At 38.9% G+C, this 21,615-nt stretch overlaps 4 protein-coding genes across 9 annotated transcripts; 3 read left to right on the top strand and 1 right to left on the bottom strand.

Moving 5' to 3' along the window:
• Positions 1–172: 172 nt before the first annotated feature.
• LOC135586487 (pentatricopeptide repeat-containing protein At5g65560-like) lies at positions 173–5,502 on the bottom strand. Of its 4 annotated transcripts, none has more exons than XM_065088789.1 (7): positions 2,618–5,502; positions 1,611–2,473; positions 1,363–1,419; positions 1,214–1,275; positions 878–1,047; positions 521–782; positions 173–442 (listed from the first exon to the last, which is right to left on the bottom strand). In XM_065088789.1, exon 1 carries the CDS (start codon positions 5,383–5,385, stop codon positions 2,800–2,802), a length of 2,586 nt encoding a protein of 861 aa, XP_064944861.1. In that variant the 5' UTR covers positions 5,386–5,502; the 3' UTR covers positions 173–442; positions 521–782; positions 878–1,047; positions 1,214–1,275; positions 1,363–1,419; positions 1,611–2,473; positions 2,618–2,799. The 4 variants fall into 4 exon arrangements, with proteins under 4 accessions (XP_064944861.1, XP_064944876.1, XP_064944852.1 ...); XM_065088804.1 differs by having other exon boundaries at positions 521–1,047; positions 1,611–1,977; positions 2,097–2,473; XM_065088780.1 differs by having other exon boundaries at positions 521–1,047; positions 1,650–2,473.
• A 2,616-nt stretch (positions 5,503–8,118) lies between these two features.
• On the top strand, positions 8,119–10,918 carry LOC135596697 (GTP-binding protein SAR1A-like). Its single transcript, XM_065088772.1, has 3 exons — positions 8,119–8,527; positions 8,614–8,745; positions 10,386–10,918. The coding sequence occupies exons 1-3, from the start codon at positions 8,399–8,401 to the stop codon at positions 10,704–10,706; spliced, it is 582 nt and encodes a 193-aa protein (XP_064944844.1). The 5' UTR covers positions 8,119–8,398; the 3' UTR covers positions 10,707–10,918.
• Positions 10,919–11,325: 407 nt separating this feature from the next.
• On the top strand, positions 11,326–15,379 carry LOC135594959 (putative pentatricopeptide repeat-containing protein At3g16890, mitochondrial). Its single transcript, XM_065085469.1, has 2 exons — positions 11,326–14,220; positions 14,874–15,379. The coding sequence occupies exon 1, from the start codon at positions 11,326–11,328 to the stop codon at positions 13,660–13,662; it is 2,337 nt and encodes a 778-aa protein (XP_064941541.1). The 3' UTR covers positions 13,663–14,220; positions 14,874–15,379.
• Positions 15,380–15,959: 580 nt separating this feature from the next.
• On the top strand, positions 15,960–21,522 carry LOC103969333 (agamous-like MADS-box protein AGL65). 3 transcript variants are annotated; one of them, XM_018821891.2, is made up of 11 exons: positions 15,961–16,556; positions 17,027–17,086; positions 17,185–17,203; positions 17,336–17,400; positions 17,479–17,494; positions 17,595–17,656; positions 18,778–18,874; positions 19,038–19,082; positions 19,181–19,302; positions 19,628–19,964; positions 21,036–21,522. In XM_018821891.2, exons 1-11 carry the CDS (start codon positions 16,372–16,374, stop codon positions 21,045–21,047), a joined length of 1,020 nt encoding a protein of 339 aa, XP_018677436.1. In that variant the 5' UTR covers positions 15,961–16,371; the 3' UTR covers positions 21,048–21,522. The 3 variants fall into 3 exon arrangements, with proteins under 3 accessions (XP_018677439.1, XP_018677436.1, XP_009381113.1); XM_009382838.3 differs by having other exon boundaries at positions 15,962–16,556; positions 19,175–19,302; XM_018821894.2 differs by lacking the exon at positions 19,628–19,964 and having other exon boundaries at positions 15,960–16,556; positions 19,175–19,302.
• The last annotated feature ends 93 nt before the right edge of the window (positions 21,523–21,615 follow it).

Here is a 21,615-nt window from a genome sequence, read left to right as displayed (position 1 = left end):
GAGCAAAATTAGTCAACCATTTTGACCCTGAGTCCCTTATCGATACCCATGTTTGACTTTGTCGATATATATGATGAGAGATATTCCACAGAAAAAATGTTTCCGCATCCACCAAATGATTTTTATTTCGACTTTCCACTAATTTCTGGTTCCCTAAAAAAAGGGGGGGAAATTTAGAAAAAGACAACCTGATCCACCAGTTTTCTGGGATTGCTTCCGCGGAACATTTTTCTTTATTATAAGTGATTATTCACACAAAATAATGTGATACACAAGGAAGATTTAAGCTCTTATAAATCTGATCCACCATTACAAACTTCTATGACTATTTCTTGACTTGATCAAAACCCCCAAAGCTGGTGGGTCAACCAGTGATGATGGTGATGAGCTGATGTGGTCGAGCATATGCTCAAAGCAACCAGTATGTCGACCCAAAGCTCTTCTGCAAGAGATGGCAGCTGTTACAGGAGCAGTGTAAAGAACAAGAAAACAAAAAAAAAAGATGATGAAGCAATGGTACCTTGATGTGGCCAGATCATCTTCAGGAAGGTGGGGATGTCAAGCTTTACATATAAGATACGTTCCTCCGAAACATGCTTCACATATAGACATCATTTCTTTTAAAAGAAGTGTCTAGTTCTGATGTTAAAATGAGGAAAAGAAGTGTCAACTATAACTTTCGGGTCCTGCTCCCGGACCAGGTTAGTCTGACACCCAAGAGAAGATGACACAGGAATTATTGTTGCAGGCACAGCCACATTCACCTTCCAACTTCTATCGGTCTGGATGGCACATTCTTGATAAGCAACAAGGCTTATAAAACAATAAATGAAGCAGTGCGTTCTGAAGCAATCGGTTTGACCAGTGTTCATTGTACCTTTGAAACATGCTGCATTCCTCTTGAAAAAGGACCAAAATGTTTATTCCCATCGCAGAGGATCTTCGATTGAGTTCTGTTCTCAAGATGGACTTATGATCAAATCATTATGTCCAAAGTTTAGCAAAGGTTTGATGTGTCATATCTCTCAGTATTAGTCCAGTAAGCACCTGCTTCAAAGAAATGCAAAACAGCAAAAGGTATTACCAGCTTATCATTAATATATTAGTCTATCTGACTGCAGCCACTTTTACGAGTAAAATAAGGGCTACTTAACAATTGAATCTTGGTAACATGTGAGGAGGTGTATAAGGAGCAAGCCATGATCAGGGTTACCTCATGCCCAGTTCTAGTGATGGACACTTAATTCTTCAGTCCTTGTTCCAATGCCTCGTTAGCTGCATATTCAATCAAAAGATCATGTTTTATTACCAAAAAATATCATCATAATGAAATTAATGCACAAATTTTGGTTCAGATTGAACCTCACAGGAGCATCATAGGATAAACGGAAACACACTCCAGCTTTCGGTTGTAATTATCTGCCAAGGTGCAAACTAAAATAAGAGTGCAAGGCACACAGAAGCAATACATTTTTGTAACTTAAAAGGCAGAACTTGAAGGCTTCACAAAATCATCAAAACAATAGAAGTGGAACAATGTGGCATGGAACAGGAGCCTGATGACTCATATATCTTATTTAGGATGTTCAATTAGAATGAATATTTCTTACAGAAAAGAATGAAAAACTCAATTGAGTTGATGATTTCACATTGTCTGGTACAGCAGCAATATAGACCATGGTCCTCAGGGATGAGAAGCACTTTGTAATGTAACCAAAGCAATAATGTTGACTTGATGGTCCATTTCATCAATATCTATTGGAGACTCGGCTACAGTCAAAAGAACCTTTCCCTACTGTGACTTCATGATCTTCATCTCCGTAGGCTTGTGTGGCATCCTAAACTCCAACTAATCAAGACTTCCATCATCTACCAACACCTTGTAATCATCCTCTATAGACATCTCAGGAGCTGGAGCTCGACCTAGCAACTTGCACATGAATCAAAGAGCAAGAAGTGCTATTCTTGATGCAGACCCTGCATGGCCACACAAATTTTAAATCTCAGGTCGTCTTTCTCACTCAAATATTATGTCACAGCTTGCTTGCAATATTCTTCTGCAACATATATCTCACAACATATGCTACTACAGGCACCTGCTTTTTGAAGAACGCAACGTGTGCATCAGGCATCAAGTCCATGTACATTACACAGATTAAACTGGGTGATCTTTCTCTAGCCAAGTAAATTATCAACAGTCCCATATGGTCTGGAGAGTCAGTGTCTGGGCCTGACTGGGGTGACAATTGCATTCGAGCTACATGGTGACAATTTCCAAAATACTTCCTCAACTACTGACATACTTCCTAATCCGTGTTTGCTTGCTTCATGTAAGCCGATTTTTCCTTCCACTTTTTTCCTTGAGCCCAGATGTGGCTGATTTCTCTTTAATCCCAGCATGATGATGATCCATATCTTCAGTATTATGGATAACCGAAGAAAAAGGAGTAGGAAGTCAACTTTATAGCCCAAACTTGCAAAAAAAAGGAAAAATTGCAAGTCAAAGAAAAAAAACCCAAATCATATGAATAAAAAATTAGAAACAAGAATAACAAAAGAATAAAGTGAATAAGAAGCAATTTGATTCTTGTAAAAAACACGAATAGGAGGGCCAAACCTTGGAGCTTATGGGTTCAGAGAGCAGATATGCACATTTCAGAATTCAGGGCACAACTTCTATTATGGAGTGAATGGCAATGTGCATCGTGCATCTGAGCTAATCCAATTGTTGAAGATAGTAAGATTTGCTTTAAAGCCATCCACCAGTCAGAATTGATCATTAGGGGCCTCAATAATACATCAATCGTCATTAACTATACAAGAAAGTTCCTTAGTCAAATTATCGTATGTCTCAGGACTAGGAGCACAATGGTTTTCCTCCATTATAGTCAAAAAGTTTGAGCACATATCGACATGGCCTTTCTGAAGCAATGCATCAATGAGAATTTTCCATGCAATTTCATCACAATTATAGCCTCTAGAAAGCAAGCTAGTGAAGACTGATTTAGCTTCATCAAGGCTTCCTTCATCACAAAGACCAGAAAGCAGAACTTGGTAAGATGCCAGACACGGCATAAATCCACATGAAATCATGGAATCAATAAATGCCAAAGCTTCTAAATACTTATTTAGTCTACAGCAACAACTAATCAGGGATGTATAGATATCCTCACTGGGGACTTTGCAGGCTTCTTGCATGTGAAAGAGCAAACATTTGGCTTCTTCCAACCGATCCAATTTGCAAAAACTTTTCACAAAGCAACTGTAAGATTTCACTGTAGGGGTAAAACCCTGTTTAGCCAACTCTTCAAAGAGTTCTAGGACAACATCCAAACTCACTTTCTCCCACATGCGATTAGCATCTATAAAGTAACCATCAACCTGTTTCTTTTTTAAGTGAAGTTTGAGCAATATGCTATAAGTTTCATCAATGGGCTCGCATGCAGCTTCAGCCATAGTCATGAAAGTAGAAAAAGCTTGATCAAACAAACCCATGTTGACCAATCCATCAATATATGTGGTATAAGTGACTGTGTTAGGGGCAATCCCATTTCTCTGCATTTGAACCATCAAACTTTCAGCTTCTTCTAACCTTCCTTCCTTACAATATGACTTCACAAGGACGGTATAAGTAAATACATCAGGCTTGCAACCTGAAGAAATCATTTGCTCCAAAGCCATTGCTCCTTCTGCAGACCCACTAACTGTGATCAATTCATCAATGAGAATGGTATATGTGACAACTGTTGGTTGGATTCCTTTCTCTAACATAGAATCGAACAAGGACCTAGCCTCCTGCAACTTCTTATCCTTGCACAAACCATTTATTATAGCACCATAGGTGTAAGAGTCTGGTATGTATTCCTCCGAGATCATCTCCTCCAGCAATGAATGAGCAATGTCAATCTTTTCAGCCTTACATAATCCATCAATTAATGTCGTGTAGACTACCTCATTGACCTTCATGCCATTTTGGGATAGGGATCTAAAGAATGATATAGCTTCTTCAGTTTTTCCACCTTTGCAAAGGCCACCAATCAAAACTGAGTATGTCCACTCGTTGGGAACCATGCCTTTCTCCTCCATCAAACTGAGCAACCTAAAGGCACTATTTGTATCACCCTCCATACATTGTCCTTGAATCAACGAAGTGTAGGTTACTTGGTTTGGCAGCAACCCATCCTCAAGCATTTTAGTTAATAAAGCCATGGCCTTGTGCACCTTCTTATTGCGGCAAAGCCCACAAATTAATTCTGTGTAAGTCCTAACATTTGGTTTACACCCATTGGACTCCATCAAATCCAATACACCAAACGCATCGTTAATCTTCCCGATTTTGCAGTACCCGTCAATCAGAACGTTATAAGTAACAACATTCGGAACCAGACCCTTCTGTGAAATCTCATTCAGCATCATTTTCGCATCAACATCCCTTCCCAACTTGCAGAGTCCACCAATCATCACTGTGTAAATGTGCAAATCCGCAGAGCACTCATCATTATCCATCAATGAAAACAGTGATAAACCTTCTTTCACCTTCCCTGCTTCACAGAGCCCATGAACAAGAACAGTATATGAGAACTCATTCCTTGCGCAGCCTCTCAGTGGCATTAACAGGAACACCCGGCAGGCCCGAACAAAATCATCACTCTGGCAATACCCCAAGATGAACGAGGTGTACGTATGGGAATCTGGGTCCAGCCCGGCTTGCAGTAAGCAGTTCAAGTAGACCTTAGCCTCGATAATGTTTCCCTCTTTGCAGTGGGCATTAATAATTGTGTTATAGGTATGAAGATTGGGAAAGATCCCATCTTTTTGCATTTGCTCGTACAGGTCCTTCATCTCGGCAATCATCTGGAACCTAGCGAACTTCATCATCATAAAATTGTGGCATCGGAGACTCGGGAAGAAACCAATTTGATTCAGGGATTTGAATGATTGGAGGGCCGAGTGGATTTCCACGGCGGAGGAGCAGGATTTGATCATGGAAATGACGATCTTCTCGGCACGGCGGGGGGGCAGATTGGCTCGGGCGAGGGTTTGGAGGAGGGAGGAGTAGGTATCGACGGTGTGGCGAAAGCCGGGGCGAAGGCTGATCCAGTCGAAGAAGCCCAGGGCGACGCGGGGTTCGAGGGGGCGGGACCGGAGGAGGGCGGCGACATGGTGAGGGGTAAGGGACGGCGCAAGGCGGGGAAGGCGGGGGTCATCTAACCAATTGGAACGGGTGAGGACGGATGAGAGCTCCGACAAAGGATCCGAAGAATCAACCGTCGGGGTTTCTCGAGGAGAGATGGAGGCCGAATTAGAGGAGGAGGAGGAACAGCGGGTAGGGCTATAGGCTGCAGCGGCGAGGCGCGGCCTGATGACAGCCGTCGATCTTCTCATCGTCAGGATCCATACATGCGCCGACCCATCGTATTAGGGTTCTGCCCTCGGAGGGAGAGAGGAGGAGGGGAAATGGGGGCGGCCGGGAGGACGTCCAAAGGTTCGGCTGTTAAAAGTCCGGCTTCAAATCTTTATGGACGTAAATAGCCTTTAACACTATCATAATACCCCAAGATAAACATACGCGATAAATTTCATATGATACGCTCACCAGCGGTTACGGCGCCGCAAAACGCGGTGCACTTAAGTGAAATCAGGGTGTATATATCAATTCCCAATCAACGTTTACTAATATCATCACGATCGTTATACTTAAAAAAAAATTATATTAAGATTTTTATAATTCTGAAAATAAAACAAGCACTACATTAACGAAAATCATAACACATAACATCATGAATCGATATCAAAAAATAAATTTAATTTTTTTTAATGATTATATTGATAAAAAATAATTTTATATCAATTTAGTATGCGATGTCATGTGTTGTATTTTTCGTCAAGTTGACGACGTTAAGATAAATAAAATTATTTATTTTATTTTTAGAATTATAAAAATTAAAAATTTTAAGTATAGAAATTATTATACTAATATGTACAAATATAAAAGGTAATATATGATTAGCATTCTAGAAATAGAGAAAATATAAAAAAGTAATTGAATCTCCGGTGTTGATAATACACTGATAACCTTGTATTATCTCAGTCTATGAAGCTCTTAACAGTGTCAGTTTGAGAGAGAATAATATGGGCAATTCCCATGAGGCAAACCTTTGAGAAGATAAATGTCTGCATGATCTACCATTGGGCCTCTAAGTTCTCATGTGATAATACATGAATTCAGATTACAGATATATATTATCTTATGATAAGAAGAAAATAAAGAGAAAGAACTTTATTTGTTGTTGTAGACAGGTTTTTGTTCTTTTTGTACTCACTTTTTTTTCTCTATTTGATCATGAAATATCCCATCTATTTATGGAGCTTGTTCTTACCATCATTTTGATATTAAGAAACTTGTTCATGACCTTGCTGTTACTCAATATTTTTATGCAATAATGTTGTGGTTCATACTTCCTAACTTTTGGAGGGTTCATACAACCTCTATTTTTCAAAGGCTGATGGGGTTTCTCTGTTATTATTCCCATTATTTTGTTTCTTTAAAAAAGAATTAGTGTGTCCTCTGACTTTCAAATTATGTAAAAAATATTTATTTGAGTAGAAATAATATTATCTTTTATGATAAAAGAGAAAAATATTTCTCTATTTGTTACAAAATCTTAGTGGTCATAAAAGATTATACTATTTATTATATCCCTTTTCGTGGCTCAATAGAAAAAACTTAATTTTAAGAAAAAATAAAGATGAAAGGATAAAATACTTGATGATTCCTCGTAAATTAAAATTAAGATATAAGGTGTAACGTCCGAGAAGATTAAGATTAATTTATAAAGATCTAATAAGTATAATTATAATATCTCGATTAGTTTCACATTAGAAATGGATAGAATTAAGATTGATTTATATTATTTATCATATTTTTTTTATAAAACTAAATAAAAAATATATAATTTTAAGAGAAAATAAGGATAAATTACTTGATGGTTCTTTATATATCAAACTTGATTATAGAATATATAATTAAAAATGCAAGGGGAGGCCTGATGGGTGTAGAATATTGAGGGTCTATATAAGAATGTAAATAAATCATACAGAATATATATATATATATATATATATATATATATATATATATATATATATATATATATATCTTAGAGGTCATTCATTATATTAATAATCAGAAACCATGATGTTGGAGATTGAAGGCTTTAGGAGATTATATTATAAGGATTAGTTCGAATGTGAATGTTATGATTTTATCAATATTGGTATGCAATTCAATCTCTTGTCACATAATATAGCTAAAATGTTAAATTTATAATTACATTATTATTCTTTAAAACCTTAACCATGATAGTATTAATTTTAAGCTACTTTATATTATAATTTATATAAATTCTGTTTATTATGTCTAACTTAGTGATGTAGATATGATTCTAATATTTAGAGGAATATCATCATGCTTGCTAATTAGAATGTGATGGGATGATTATATGCTAACTATGATTTAGTTGAATGAATTTTTGCTTTTCAATATATTACATTAGTTTTTAGAAAATATTCATATTTTGAGTATTTTTCAATTGATATACCTATTTCACTTTTTTTTTCAAACAATATCTTTAATTTTAAAAATAATCAAACTATTTTTTTTAAAAAAAATTCATGATGTTTTTGGATTATTACAATGAATTGGCCATAGCTATAAAATGTACTTGAAAATCTTATAAATGATGTAAATATATTTCTAACCCAACTCAGATTAACTATAATCTCAAAAAATAAAGAGATATGATATGAAGTCATTTTTCAATAACATTTGTAGTGTTTTTAGTATATCAATAAGATATTATAAGTGTTATTATTGATGAGCAAATAAAATTGAGTTATTATTTGAGAAAAATAAAAGAGGGGTACCTTTGAAAAAAAAACCAAAAATATAGATATTTTCTAGAAAAATAACCGTGTAAATATATATAAATATATAATATATATTATATTTTACTCGTAATAAAATAATAAGTAGCAATGCATGGATCCCATGACCCGTCGACCCGATAACCCGCATCCAACTCAGCAACTACAAAGATGCCCGAAATAAACTAATATATACTCTGTTCGCGACCGTGGAAGCGACCGTCCGCGCTTCACCTTCTCCTCCCCCTTTCCTCTGATTCCAAGCTTACCTTCCCTAATTAGGGTTCCATTTCGTCTCTTCTCTCGTCCCATCAAAGGCGCATTGATCCCTTTCGGCGTTCCGCTCCCAGATCTCGGACTCGGAACCGATTCCGTCCGCCGGATCTGATCTCTTCGGCGGGATCCCGACGAGATCGCGCCTTGATTCGATAGATCTGGTCCTTCTGCCTTGTCGAAATCCTCCCCGGCCGCTATGTTTCTCGTAGATTGGTTCTACGGGGTCCTCGCCTCCCTTGGTCTGTGGCAGAAGGAGGCCAAGATCTTGTTCTTGGGACTCGATAACGCTGGGAAGACCACGCTGCTTCATATGCTCAAGGATGAGGTCGGTTTCTTCAGGACTTTCTTTTCGATTTTGCTTAATCAGTTGATCTGAGGGCTTGTTGGTTGGATTTGTTTGTTTGAATGCAGAGATTAGTTCAGCACCAGCCGACGCAGTATCCGACGTCGGAGGAGCTGAGCATCGGGAAGATCAAGTTCAAGGCTTTCGATCTGGGAGGCCATCAGATCGCACGACGTGTCTGGAAGGATTACTACGCTAAGGTCTGTCACTTTTTTCAATATGTTTGTCTTACGTATTATTGCGTGACAATGTCCTGTTTAAAGCATTTATCTGTCCTTTTCATTATCCTTTATTTCTTACTAGGAGAAGGTTCTTTTGAGGTCTTTCTTTTCTGATAGTTAAATCTCATCCACACCAGGAGATGTACAAATCTGACTGGCCTAGTTGCTCTCTTCAGTTGTGTTCCATTACAGTAGATGTTGTTGAAATTTAGAGGGTGGAGTTTTATGAGTGTCGTGACAATGGGTTTCATGAAGATGATATTGTCTTGGCAGAAAAGAAATGCAATACGAATATATAGATCACACAACCATTTCAAAATCTGATAGTGCTTTCATGGGGCCCATGATGCAAGTTAATTTGGTAGAGATTCAGCTATTTGGCGAATGACTCCTTTTCGATTATACTGTTCCATGTTTTAATCTGTCAACCAATTGATTCTACCAACTGGTCCTAGGTGTTGATTAACTTAACAATGCAAATTGGACAGCATTAGACTATTTTCCGACCAACACGGAGGCAGATAATTACCTTACGGATTTGTTTTCATTGATCTAAATTTAACATTTGAAAGAATGCTGTTTTTATTGGTCTAGCTCCTTTCAGACTTATGAAATATCTATTCCTTCTATTCCATAAACATAATAAGGGAACCATGTCTTGATCCATAGAAGTAAAAGGAACATTGGTCAACTCTCACTGATTGTTGGACAGGCAGGGTTCATAACTCTTAGGAGCCAGTGGTGCCATGGTGTTCTTCTTGTCTCCACAGAGTTTGCACTGGGTTCGAGGTTCCAACAATATGCCTAAGCCAAGAGGTGTTTGATAAGTCCTGTTCGGAAAACTTCTGGCCAAATTCATCATGTGACTGATCCTAGTCGTCTGAGGTACTTCTGGGTGAGTGCTTCCTGTCAATGCCAGCGAGCAAAAACAATTGGGAAACCAGACCTGCCATTAGATTTGTAAAAAGCATATTGATGCACTATCAAATTCTGCATGGTAGCAGTCTCTTTCAGTTTAAGGAGTATATTAGTTTCTCCTCAAATATATTCTTCATTCTTCACTAATATAAGGACTACACTATACGTCTGTACACATTTGCCTATGTACGTGTAATCCAGGTAATACTATCAAGTCTTAGGTTCTTGTTACATGTTTCTTCTATATTCTTCTTTGTCTTATATATTCAGAAAATTGCATCTTGACGATTAGGCAGACTACATATTATGTTTGTTATCGTTATGCATCACCATCAAATTTCTGCTGTACTTCCTACACTCTGTATCAATTTCATAATCAACTAGAACTAGCCAAGCTAGTTGCATATACTGTGACGTCATATATAGTTGGAACTGCAGGCCTGCAGCCATGCTTAAATTTCCGATCTGATGATGCACCTGGTTGGTTCGTTAAGCTTGTCAGTATCTCTAGCTCTGGTTTCTTGCTTGACATTTTCAGAGTTACAATGATCTTGTGAAGTTAGGAAACTGTTCTGTTTAATTGCAATATTTGTAGATAGTTTGCGCGTACTCACATTTCCTTTTATGATTTTGACGAGCTTCTTCTGTAGGTCCTTTTGTAAATTATTATAAATGGTGTATTTTGGCTGTTGTCTGATTAGGTGGATGCAGTGGTATACCTGGTGGACGCAAATGACAAGGAGAGGTTTGCAGAGTCAAAGAAGGAACTGGATGCACTTCTCTCTGATGATTCCTTGGCAAATGTCCCCTTCCTGATCCTGGGCAACAAAATCGACATTCCATATGCAGCATCAGAGGACGAGTTGAGGTTCCATCTAGGCCTGAACAACTTCACAACCGGAAAGGGCAAGGTGAATCTCACAGACTCCAACGTCCGCCCCCTTGAGGTCTTCATGTGCAGCATCGTGCGCAAGATGGGCTACGGCGATGGCTTCAAGTGGGTTTCCCAATACATCAAGTAGTAGGATTGCGCCTTTGATGCCATGTGGTGGTCTAAACCATAAGAACTCGAACGCTCTACCTGCCCCATGGTTCTCGGATTCTTAGTTGTGGTTGGAACTCTCACTCTCGTGTTATCTGTTCTGTTGTGTTTAGACTCTTATTTTAAAGGACCATGGAACACTGGTGCAAAACAGGATATTGTGATCCTAAAAATCTGGTTGATGTTTTGGTTCGTTTCTCAAATTATTTATACGAGGGAGGGTTAATGATCTAAAATCTGGTTGGTTTTTCCATGTGGTTACTCCTTGTTTACAGGACCATCTAATTCTAGTGCTTGGTATGCACCCCACCCCGTTTTAGATGGGATAAAAATGGTCTATTTCATTATAATTAACTCTTTTTTAGATTATGTCATCTTAATGAACAATGTGTATGTTTAGATGTATCAAACATTTTGCTGCTTCTTGAAATGGGGCTGCCGATCCCACCTGATCTTATTGTGTGTCACCTCCTCAACGACAAGCCGTACAGCCCATCCCACATGCTTTACGCTTTCCTTTTTTAGTACACGCGTCTTTACAGTAGATTTCGTCGGGCCTGATTCCCGAGCCCAACTGCCCCATATTGGGCTCAGAATAAATGGGCAGCGATCTTTGTGTGTTTCGGCCCGCTGGCCACGCCTTCTTCTCAAAGGCTCCGCTGCCCTACCAGTTCGCAGGCGCTTCCCATCTCCGAGCCGTCGAGGTTCCTTGGGACGGCGAAGGAAATCACTCGCTGCTCATGAGACGATTTCCTCCTCCGAATCTCCGCAGCTCTCTCTCCAACAAGTTTTTGTCCCCTGCGCAGACTCTTCTCAAGGCGAGGAACCCCACCGGGTCCACTCCCAGCAACGACGGCTGCCAATCTCAGCGCAACGCTCCCCGCTACCGCCTCCCAGGCCAGTCTCAGATCGCTCCTTCGAAATCCGGATCCTTTCATGGCGTCATTCAGTCCCCAGCGAACTCGCTCCTTTCCACCTCGGTCAGGCAGACGGCCGAGAGAACCCTCGACCCAGCTCGCGTCTCGGCGATTCTATGCCAGAAAGATTGGTTCTTGTTGCTGAACTCTGAGTTCCAACGCTATGCGCCATGTGCGAGCTCCCGAGTTGTCGTCAGCCTTCTCCAAAATCTGGAAGAACCGTTGTCCTCGTTTAAGTTCTACGTCTGGGTTTCTAATTTCGATGAGAAGTTGGCGCGCGATCGGTCGGTGCGGATGGTGTTGATCGATGCGCTCTGGAGGAAAGGTCCGGTAGTGTTGTCGGTAGACCTACTGAATGAGATCAGAAGGTGTGGATGTCGAATCACAGAGGACATCTTGTGCATCCTTATCTCCAGCTGGGGACGATTAGGGCTCGCAAAGTATGTGAATGAGGTCTTCGGCCAGTTGCTGATATTGGGTTTTAGGCCGACGACGAGAGTCTACAACTCGGTCATCGAATCGTTGGTTAGAGCGAATTCACTTGATTTGGCTTATTTCAAATTCCAACAGATGCCTTCCGATAATTGCTTGCCTGATCGTTTCACATACAATGCTCTCATTCATGGAGTCTGCAAGCATGGTATCGTTGATGAAGCGCTTCGGTTGTTGAAGCAGATGGAAAATTCAGGGTGTTTGCCGAATGTGTTCACGTACACGATGCTGGTAGATGGCTTCTTTAATGCCAAGAGGGTAGAAGAGGCATTTCGGGTGATTGAGACGATGAGAAAGAGAAATGTAGCACCTAATGAAGCCACCTTTCGATCATTGATTCATGGTGCATTCCGATATTTGGAATCACGGACGGCTTATGAGATTATAAGTGGGTTCTTAGAAAGAGAATCAGTGCTGCAAGAACATGCTTGTAGCACTATGCTCCATTGCCTCTCAAAGAATAATATGGCAACTGAGGCTAGGGAGTTCATGGACAGAATGAGTGAAAGGGGCTATTGTATGGATACTTTAACTTTTGGTGTAGTTGTGGCTTGCGCCTTGAAGAGCTTGAGATTGACTGAAGCATGCAAAATGTTGGATGAGTTTGTTAAAAGAGGTGGCAAGCCTGGATTTAGTACATACATCATTGTCGTCAAGTCTATGTTGAAGGAAGGACTCATAATGGAGGCTGATCAATATCTGAATCAGATGATGGTGGATGGATGTCTATGTAGTGTAGTATCCTACAATACATTGATCGATTGCTTTGTTAAATCCAAAATGATGGATAAGGCGATGGAAACTTTGGAAAAGATGCATGCTAAGGGTTTTCTTCCAAATCTCATTACCTTCAATACACTGATTACTGGCTTTTCTAAGGCTGGGGATGTAAATATGGCAAGGAATACTGTAAAGATGCTTTTGGAGCATGGACTTAAGCCTGATGTTGTTACTTTTAGCACCATAATTGATGGACTTTGTGAGGTGCATCAAATGAATGATGCTTTTGATTGTTTTATCGAGATGGTAAAATGGGGTGTCTCCCCAAATGCCATCACATACAATATACTAATCCGTTCTCTTTGTGAAGTTGGTAATGTACACAAGTCAATGGTGCTCTTTAAAAGGATGAAATCAGAAGGCATTGTTCCAGACATTTTTTCTTTTAATGCCCTCATTTTGAGTTTTTGTAGGATGAAAAAGCTTGAGAGAGCACGAAACATTTTTAATGATATGTTGAGATTTGGGGTCGTTCCAGATATCTATACTTACAATGCTTTCATCAGAGCTTTATGTGATGCACGGAAAATTGAAGAAGCCAAAGAAACTTTACACGTAATGGAGCTCAATGGCATCACTCCAAATTCTTATTCATATGGCTCCATCGTTGATTCCCTTCTTTGTATGGGCCATTTAACAGAGGCCCAGGAGTTTATCAGTAAATGTGAAAGGAAAGGAATTTATCTGAGCTCCCCTTCTTCCATGAAAATTGAACCTGAAAATGTTGGCAGAGTTGTCAACAGTTGAGTTTAATTTATTCATACCATAGCTTTTTGATGGCAACAGTTCTTTGTTGGTCATTTTACTTGGACAAGGAGATGAGTATTGATTGGTTCAAGTCTATTAGAGATTGCAACGAGATGCTGTCCTGCTGCCAGCTATTTTATTACTTGGCCTCTGCTGTGACACTTTTGCATAATTGTAATGGCCTTTGGATATCCTCATTTTTAGAGAAGTAATGTTATGGTGCATTACCAGAAAATATCCTGCATTTGATTGAGCGATGGAGTGTTTTCTGCCTCCAATTTCAGGCATAAATACTTTGCAGGTTTTGTAATGGCCTTTGGATATCCTCATTACTTGGCCTCAGCTGTACTTTTGCATATCTACCCTTTTCAGTGATTGCAGTTGAGTAAACTAAATGAAAGCTTGTATTTGTCTTATTTGTATTTAGGAGTGAGGGCATGGTTGCATATAAACTTTCAATGCGGAGGCAAGAACTGTTGGAAACTTGGATGATGATGTTTGAAGGGTCTCTCTCCATGAAATCCTGATAGCGGGCTTCTTCTTTCCCTTTTTTCCAAGGTGTGTATTCAGTTACTCAAACTATGTTTAATATTTCTGTTTTCTGATTTTTTTTGTTTAGTCGTTTTGCTTCTGAATAACTTGCTATGAGAAAATCTGAATGACGACCCATTGCAAAATGGGCATTCAGTCAAATCAATTTCATATGTCAAAATCTGGATTTTCTTTCTATTGTCAAATTTTGATATTAATTGATCTTGTTGTTCAGTTCATTATGATGTATTAAAAGGTTTAGCTAACTACCTGGGCCTAGTTAATGAGGAGAAATTTAGTTGCACTAAGAAATAGCTGTAGTTTTTTTAGTTGTGATACTTAGATTGGAGTTCTTAGGACTTACAGTTGCTTTTGACAACAAAAATAAAACCTATGTTACAGGCGTATGCTTGTGACAATTCCATAACAAGTACTATAAAGCATATTTATTTGCCATGTTTCAGGATTTTTGTGCTTTTGTTTTGATGAGTTGCAGGTGGGCATGGAAAAACTTCTAAGAATAAGGTCTGGGTAGCTTTACTGAGCAAACTAAAGAAATAAACAGAACTCTCATATGTCTAGTTAGCCCTATGTAGTCATATTCGTTCCGTCTCTTTCAATGTGAGATTAAATTAAAATTTACTAGCACCTGTCTCTTGTTGTGGCATTTCTTTCAACAGATTTTGTGGTGGACTTCATCCAACAGGGCCAACTGGTGCTTCGCTGACACACAGTTGTCAAGAACTTGGATTCTGCCCTTGTGAGGACCCGTCACTCGTTGGCATTCCTATATATGAACTTTGTTCTCATGCTTACATGAATCCCGACTTGAAATACAACATGATCGATCTTTGTGACTCATGATCTCCCCACGCAAAAGATGGATTCACACTGCAGCAGGGAAGAAGAGACCTAAGATGCAACATGCTACTCGATACTTGTTCATTCTGTACCTATTTTGATGTCTTGTCGTCGAACACTGAAATTACATGCTGTTCTTACAGATAGGGAGCTGAAACAGAGTTCGAATACGCTTGTATACAACATTGAAAGAAAATTGTTTGAGGTGATGCAGGATGTAATTCTTGGCTGTTGCATCACTTTCTTAGGTGATTGCATTTTTTTTGCCAGTCACTGGACATGGTTGTCATGATTAATAAGCTTTATGCTGGTAAACTTTCTTCTTGGTGCTTAGTTTTGCAATCTTTTTAAATGTAGAAAAAATTCAGGCAGGCCAGTGCAAAATTGCATCCCATCCCTTCTGTTGACAGGGGAGGGGGTGGCATATGAGGCCTGCATCTATCATTTGCATTCTTCAAAGTGTCTTTTAGTATGCAGATAGTGCAGATGTGCAAAATAGTATAATCAAATGTGATCAAAGAGTGGAGATTTTGTTTGAGACAATGTGTGAAGAAAATTGATAACTAGGATTTGGTTCTTCCAATTAGCTGACTACCTAAAAATATCATTTATTATTTTTATTGACCCTTCTTGTTTTCTTAATTTCTTTTAGTGAATATTAATGTTAAATTGAAATTTCGACGTTCCTATGCCAATGGTAAAGATTAATAATAGTGACATATATATATATATATATATATTATATAAATAATGGTATATAGTGAGTGATACCGCGAGGGTTGATTGGTAATTAGCCCAAAATTCACCATTGCAAAAAAGAACCGGTCTAATTAGAAAAAAACCCGGCCCAAGGAGGGTCGCCCGGGTCGGTCCGTTTCGGCGAGGTAACCGACCTCGGAGATTTCCTAGGGAAGCGGCTTCGGTTGGACGGACTCGCTGTCCCTTACCTCCCGCTCTTTCATCTCCCTCCCTCGCTCTCCAAATCGTTATACCCTGGCTTTCCGCTCCCTCCCTTCCACTGGATTGCAATCCGATCCTTCGACGACGTGAATTAATAGGCATAAAAATCGCTTCTTGGGAGGGAAGTCCGCGAATTCGCTGGATCATTGTCGATTTTGATTTTGATTTTTGATTCTTGTTGTTCTGTGGCTGCCATCTCTGTTGGGGCTCCAATTTTCGCCTCCTCTTGATTGCTTCTGGAGATTTTTGGGGCCAAAGGTCGAAGCTTTGTACGATTCGAGAACCACTGGGAGGGGATTGGGGCCAAAGGTCGACAGCCTTCTTCGTCCGAAGGGGGAGAAGCCTGTAAGGGGTTCGATGGGGAGGGTGAAACTGAAGATAAAGAGACTGGAGAACAGCAGCAGCCGGCAGGTTACCTACTCGAAGAGGAAAGCGGGGGTGATGAAGAAAGCGAAGGAGCTATCGATCTTGTGCGACATTGACCTTGTCCTCCTCATGTTCGCGCCTAATGGGAAGCCCACAGTATGTGTTGGAGATCGCAGGTACTAATTCCTTGTTCTTGGTCATCCTTCATGAGCGTGCAGCTGACTGATTCATTTAACAGAATCTCTTTGGTTCCACATTTGAGAATCATGCGCTTCGTTGCCGGATTGGTGCTGAATGCTTCTTTGTTCGATGATGCCTAATCATTTAATGGAGCTCTTTGGTTAAATAAATCGTTTAGTTCTGCGGATGACCGTTCACGGGCAAAGGAAAGAGGAAGGGGTCATCTTGACCTTTGATTAGTGAGGGTGGAATTTTAGAGTCTACTTAGGCATTACCATTTGTTTGTATAGATTAGTCAGGAGGAAGGATGCATATTAGTTGCAAGAGGGAAATAGATGTTGCAGAACCATCTTTCTGTTATATACAATGGTGACCTTTGAAAAAGATAATAGTTGAATTAGCCTCCCACAATTTACTTTTTCTTTACAAGAACTTCTACTCAGTTTCTTTTTCTTTTGTCTAACAGCAACATTGAGGAAGTTGTTGCTAGGTTTTCTCAAGTATCCCAACAAGAAAGGGCAAAAAGGTCTGCTGCAATCCTCATTGGCTTTTGGATCTGTTTTTTATACAGATTATATGTCCTTTTGATGTCACCTACCTTTCTTTCTTTTGCAATTTTAACAGAAAGTTGGAGAGCCTTGAAGTAAGTTTGTTCATCATTCTGCAGTAATCAGTATATGAGTATGATCATTCCATCTTTGTTAGATGGTTTCAAATTCAAGCAACTGAGGATCATTGTTACATGCTTTCCAAAACTTATGTCCCTTTCTTCTAGGCTCTCAAGAAGACATTCAAGAAGTTGGACCATGATGTTAATATTCAAGAATTCCTTGGTCCAAGGTACCTGTGATTTTGTATACTTGGGATATGTTGCAAACTGTTCCAAGTTTCTTATGTTCTTCTTTCTTTTCTTTGCAGCACCCAGACAGTTGAGGTACTTATCATATCACAATTCCCACTGCATCATCATTTTCAATTAGTATACCTGTAACACTTTTTGATATTCCGGTTATTTGTTAAAACTCCTAATGCAGGAGCTGGCTAGTTACCTAGGTTCATTGCATGGTCAACTATTAGATGTACAAAAAAGACTAAGGTGCTATACTCTTGTTCTCGATTATCATTTTTTTCTCTATTTTTCACATTACTCAAATCAGATGCCGTGGAGTAGTTACTTTTTTGTTTTAAACATGATATACTGTGTTTTTCATAGTGGTAAGTTGCAGATGCTTTAGTTATGCAAGTCTGAAAAATGTGCTGCAGCAAGTTTTCTCCACTGTCAAGGAATAATAAAATTGTTGATGGAATATCCTGCTGATGTGGGTTAGTCATTTTAGAATGAGCCATGCTGATCAAGAGAATGAGTTTTGTTTCTCATGACCTTTCCCTAAATTTAGAAAGCCACTTTTAATGGATATAATGGTCAACTTAAAGATGTCCCATGGAGATATAGCTTGTTTGAGAAGTATTCTAAAATAAAGAATGGCACTGGTCTCATAATCTCAACTTAGGAAGAAAAAAATTAGTATAAATTCAGAGAGACTGCCTCAAAGACAGTTGTGCTTTGAGCAGTTTAATGGTCTCATCTTGATGCATTAAGCAGGTGGTGTGGGACATCACTCTTTACCTTTAGTGATTCCATTAGCTCACTTCAAGTAGTTGGATCTATGAGTTCTATGTTATACCTGAAAAGGATTCAAAGCTAGAGGCTGCGATGAGAGGCTGGGTATTAGAAAAGGAATCATAGACAGAAGCAGAAGTATACCTGTCTTTGCCCATTGTTGTTGTCCTTAAGTTGTAAAATTTAGAAGATATTCTTTAAGACCAAACAATTTCTTTCTGCGTGGTGTATCGTGTATGATTAAACAATTTCTTTAAGATCATTGTTATGGCAGCTGCCTGACCAGGATCCTAATGAACTTGGAATCAGCAACTGCAGAACTGGCTTTTCCAAGTCTTTTTATTTATTGAATGACATTTGTTTGTTCATATGGATGATTGCATGCCATTCATATTAGGTATTGATCTACAATTTGCTATGTCTGCAAACTTGGTTTCCTATCAAAAAATTGTAAACTAAAAGATGATGTGCATACAAGTTCTTCTGGTCATTTCTCAAGTAATATAATAAGAAATGCTGCTGGAAGACAAGTTTAGGATTGAATTAGCTAATCTAGCTCATTATGCATTTAACATTTTTTCGTTTTTCCTTTTCAGTTATTGGGCTGACCCAGATGAAATTAGTGACATAGACCATATTAGGGCTATGGAACAATCTCTCAAGGAATCTCTCAGCAGAATCCAGGCACATAAGGTAACAACACATTTTGGAATTATTGATGCATGATTGTAATTTTTAATTAGTTAACGTAATGGTATCTGTTGGTCAGGACATAAATCACATAACATCTACTCTTATATTCATGTGCTATTTTAGTTTTCCCATTATAAGTGCTTCACTTTCTTTGTTTTGACAGGAGAACTTTGGAAGGCAACTTATTTCTGTGGACTGTTGTGGCCAGGTAAGATGACTTTTTGTGGTCATTCGTTGCCCTATGGAAGGGTAAATTGCATGTATATTCATTAACGAAAACAAGCTGATGAACTTTTGTAGTTCCAGAATGACATACATCTACACTCGGGATTTAACTATGAGCAAGGAGCCTCACCAGTATCATGGCTTCATAACAATGATGGCCAGCAATTGATGCTTCCACAAGATTCTAATTTGCTATCTCAGAGGTGAGAAGGCAATATAATTGCTTTGTATCATTATTCATTTATTAAGTGATTGTTGTTATTTCTGAGATACAATTAGTTTTATATTCTTTGTTCTATTTTTATTTGCCTAATCCTAACCTAGGAAGTCAATTTTATTGCACTAACTTTCGTCACATTGTAGGGCCACTAGCAACTGAACTGACCCATTTATCCTGAAAAGTGGTAGTTTAAACCTTTAACTACATGTATATCATCACCATGAGCTTCCAGCTTCACTTGATTCTAGTAAAGTCCAGAGTTGTCCAAATTCTTATACAATGATTGGTGTGATATTTTTGTTTTCTAGAGATATTGGATGCTCGGCAGACACACCTCTTCAAAATTGTAATGCTTACTTCAGCACGGGTGAACAGACAGATGCCAATGAGCAAGTACAAGAGGGATCCTTGCATGAATATAGCCCAAATGCATGTTTAAGGCTACAGCTAGGAGGACAGTATCCTTACCAGTCCTACTGTCAGAATTTGGTCAGTGAAAGAACATTCAAACCTGATGCAGAAAATAGTTTACAGGAAAGCACTATAGATTACCAAGTGAATCACTTTGATGCTAGCTTCCAGAATTGGGCTTCCACATCTGCAACATGTGGTGTTTCAATGTATGACGAGCAGTCATACACCCAAGTGAGTTTTTGAAGATCTTTATATCTTTCTTACAATACCATAATTGTAACAGTAATTACAATTGCAACCAGAAACATTGGCAACTATGTTTTAAAGTTTTGTTCGGTCCCAAGTATCAACACTCACAAAAGGGTTCCAGGGCTTGCCATGCACCATAGTCTAAGAAGCGTGCCCTGCACCCCTTATTGTAAGTGTTGGTTCTTGGATCATGACAGCCTTTGGGACTTGGGACATTTCTAGTCTGGATTGTGATTTTTCATGATGTGCAAAGTGAATGGTAGGCATTATTTGTGCACCAAGTGTGAGACAGATAAGTTAGAATTTATTAGGACATCTCTACTGTCAATCAGGACACCTAATTTATATTCTTTCATTCAGTTTTACATTCTGCAGTTGGAAGCTCTCACACTCCTTCCTTTTTGTATGCCTAATCCTCTTCTTGTGTCCAAAAATCAAATATATTAAAGAACCAGTAAACCAATTATCTTCTACTATCGTTATTATTATTCATATTATAACTGGTAAAATTGCAGCTTCAAATGATGGGATTACACTAATGCATGGTGAATTATATTTATTTTTGCAATGTCAGGACTTCCAGTGGTCTGATCCTACTGATGAGAATTGTATTTTCCATTGCCTTTGGTTTATATATTCGCTCTGCTTTGTTTATCAGTAATTTAAATAGAAACATTGATATATCTATAATATAACGGAGGCTTGACAGTTGACACATACTTGGATTACTTGATGTGCTTCAACTTCGATTAAATTTTATTTAAACTCTGATGTCATCATGTAGTAGTGTGTGAATCCCCATTACCTGCTTATGTCTTCTTGAAATAGGGCTCTCGAGTCTCACAGACCCTCGTGCATAGAACAAGCCGGGGTTTGTGAATGTACTGACAAGTCTTCTAGCTTCCATGTTTCCTAAATTGATTTATTCATGTTTTACCTGCTTTAATGAGCATTTCCTAAAATGATTTATTCATGTTTCACCTGCTTTAATGAGCATCAGCCTGTCACTACTTTGAAGACTTAACTGTTGTTATGCTGAACCTAATTTTGCAGCAACATGACTAGACCAAAGTGCTGGATCATTAACCCACACCTGTTGTTGGAGGAGAGCATTCCTGGACTCCCATCCTTCGATCTGTCTTCCTCAATGAAGTGGCAGATGGCAGGAGTCTTCATTATGTTAATCCCCTTCACGTGATGCTCTCCACAGTCAATCGACAATGCAAGATCGAATTGTATATTGTGGTTGTTGTGTATGCCTGTTACAAGAAAAATATCCTCCTTGTAGTTCATATTCCATAGTTGTCGTTGATGATCCTCGGGCTGGACAGCTATTCAAGTATGTTTAGGTTGTTGGTAGATGAGGAGGTCTTCTTCCTCTTGTAAATTTTCCTTTGTAAACACTGTACATTCACTCAGACTGCCTCTTCTTCTCCAGGTGTAACTATAAACTGTAAATGAGGATCAACTTTACTCGAAAGCTGCTGTTATGAACCAAGTTACCTTGTAAATAATGTATTCTTGGGTGGATCCCTTTGGACATCATGCACATTTGTAGTTTGCCAAGCATGAGATGATTCATGGCAAGAACAAATACAACAGCCAGGGGATCCTGTTCATGTTTATTTTAGAA

The sequence above is a fragment of the Musa acuminata genome, chromosome BXJ1-2 (genome assembly GCF_036884655.1).
Source record: "Musa acuminata AAA Group cultivar baxijiao chromosome BXJ1-2, Cavendish_Baxijiao_AAA, whole genome shotgun sequence".
Classification (NCBI taxonomy): domain Eukaryota; kingdom Viridiplantae; phylum Streptophyta; class Magnoliopsida; order Zingiberales; family Musaceae; genus Musa; species Musa acuminata.
The sequence above is the reverse complement of the archived record's forward strand: the minus strand, read 5'-3'. Positions and strand labels throughout refer to the sequence as shown.

Coding starts and splice junctions, on each gene's coding strand:
- LOC135586487 (XM_065088789.1), bottom strand. CDS start 5,385: ATGAGAAGATCGACGGCTGTCATCAGGCCGCGCCTCGCCGCTGCAGCC.
- LOC135596697 (XM_065088772.1), top strand. CDS start 8,399: ATGTTTCTCGTAGATTGGTTCTACGGGGTCCTCGCCTCCCTTGGTCTG. Junction 8,528..8,613: donor TTCATATGCTCAAGGATGAG/GTCGGTTTCTTC, acceptor GTTTGAATGCAG/AGATTAGTTCAGCACCAGCC. Junction 8,746..10,385: donor GGAAGGATTACTACGCTAAG/GTCTGTCACTTT, acceptor TTGTCTGATTAG/GTGGATGCAGTGGTATACCT.
- LOC135594959 (XM_065085469.1), top strand. CDS start 11,326: ATGGGCAGCGATCTTTGTGTGTTTCGGCCCGCTGGCCACGCCTTCTTC.
- LOC103969333 (XM_009382838.3), top strand. CDS start 16,372: ATGGGGAGGGTGAAACTGAAGATAAAGAGACTGGAGAACAGCAGCAGC. Junction 17,657..18,777: donor GATGTACAAAAAAGACTAAG/GTGCTATACTCT, acceptor TTTCCTTTTCAG/TTATTGGGCTGACCCAGATG. Junction 18,875..19,037: donor GCAGAATCCAGGCACATAAG/GTAACAACACAT, acceptor TTGTTTTGACAG/GAGAACTTTGGAAGGCAACT.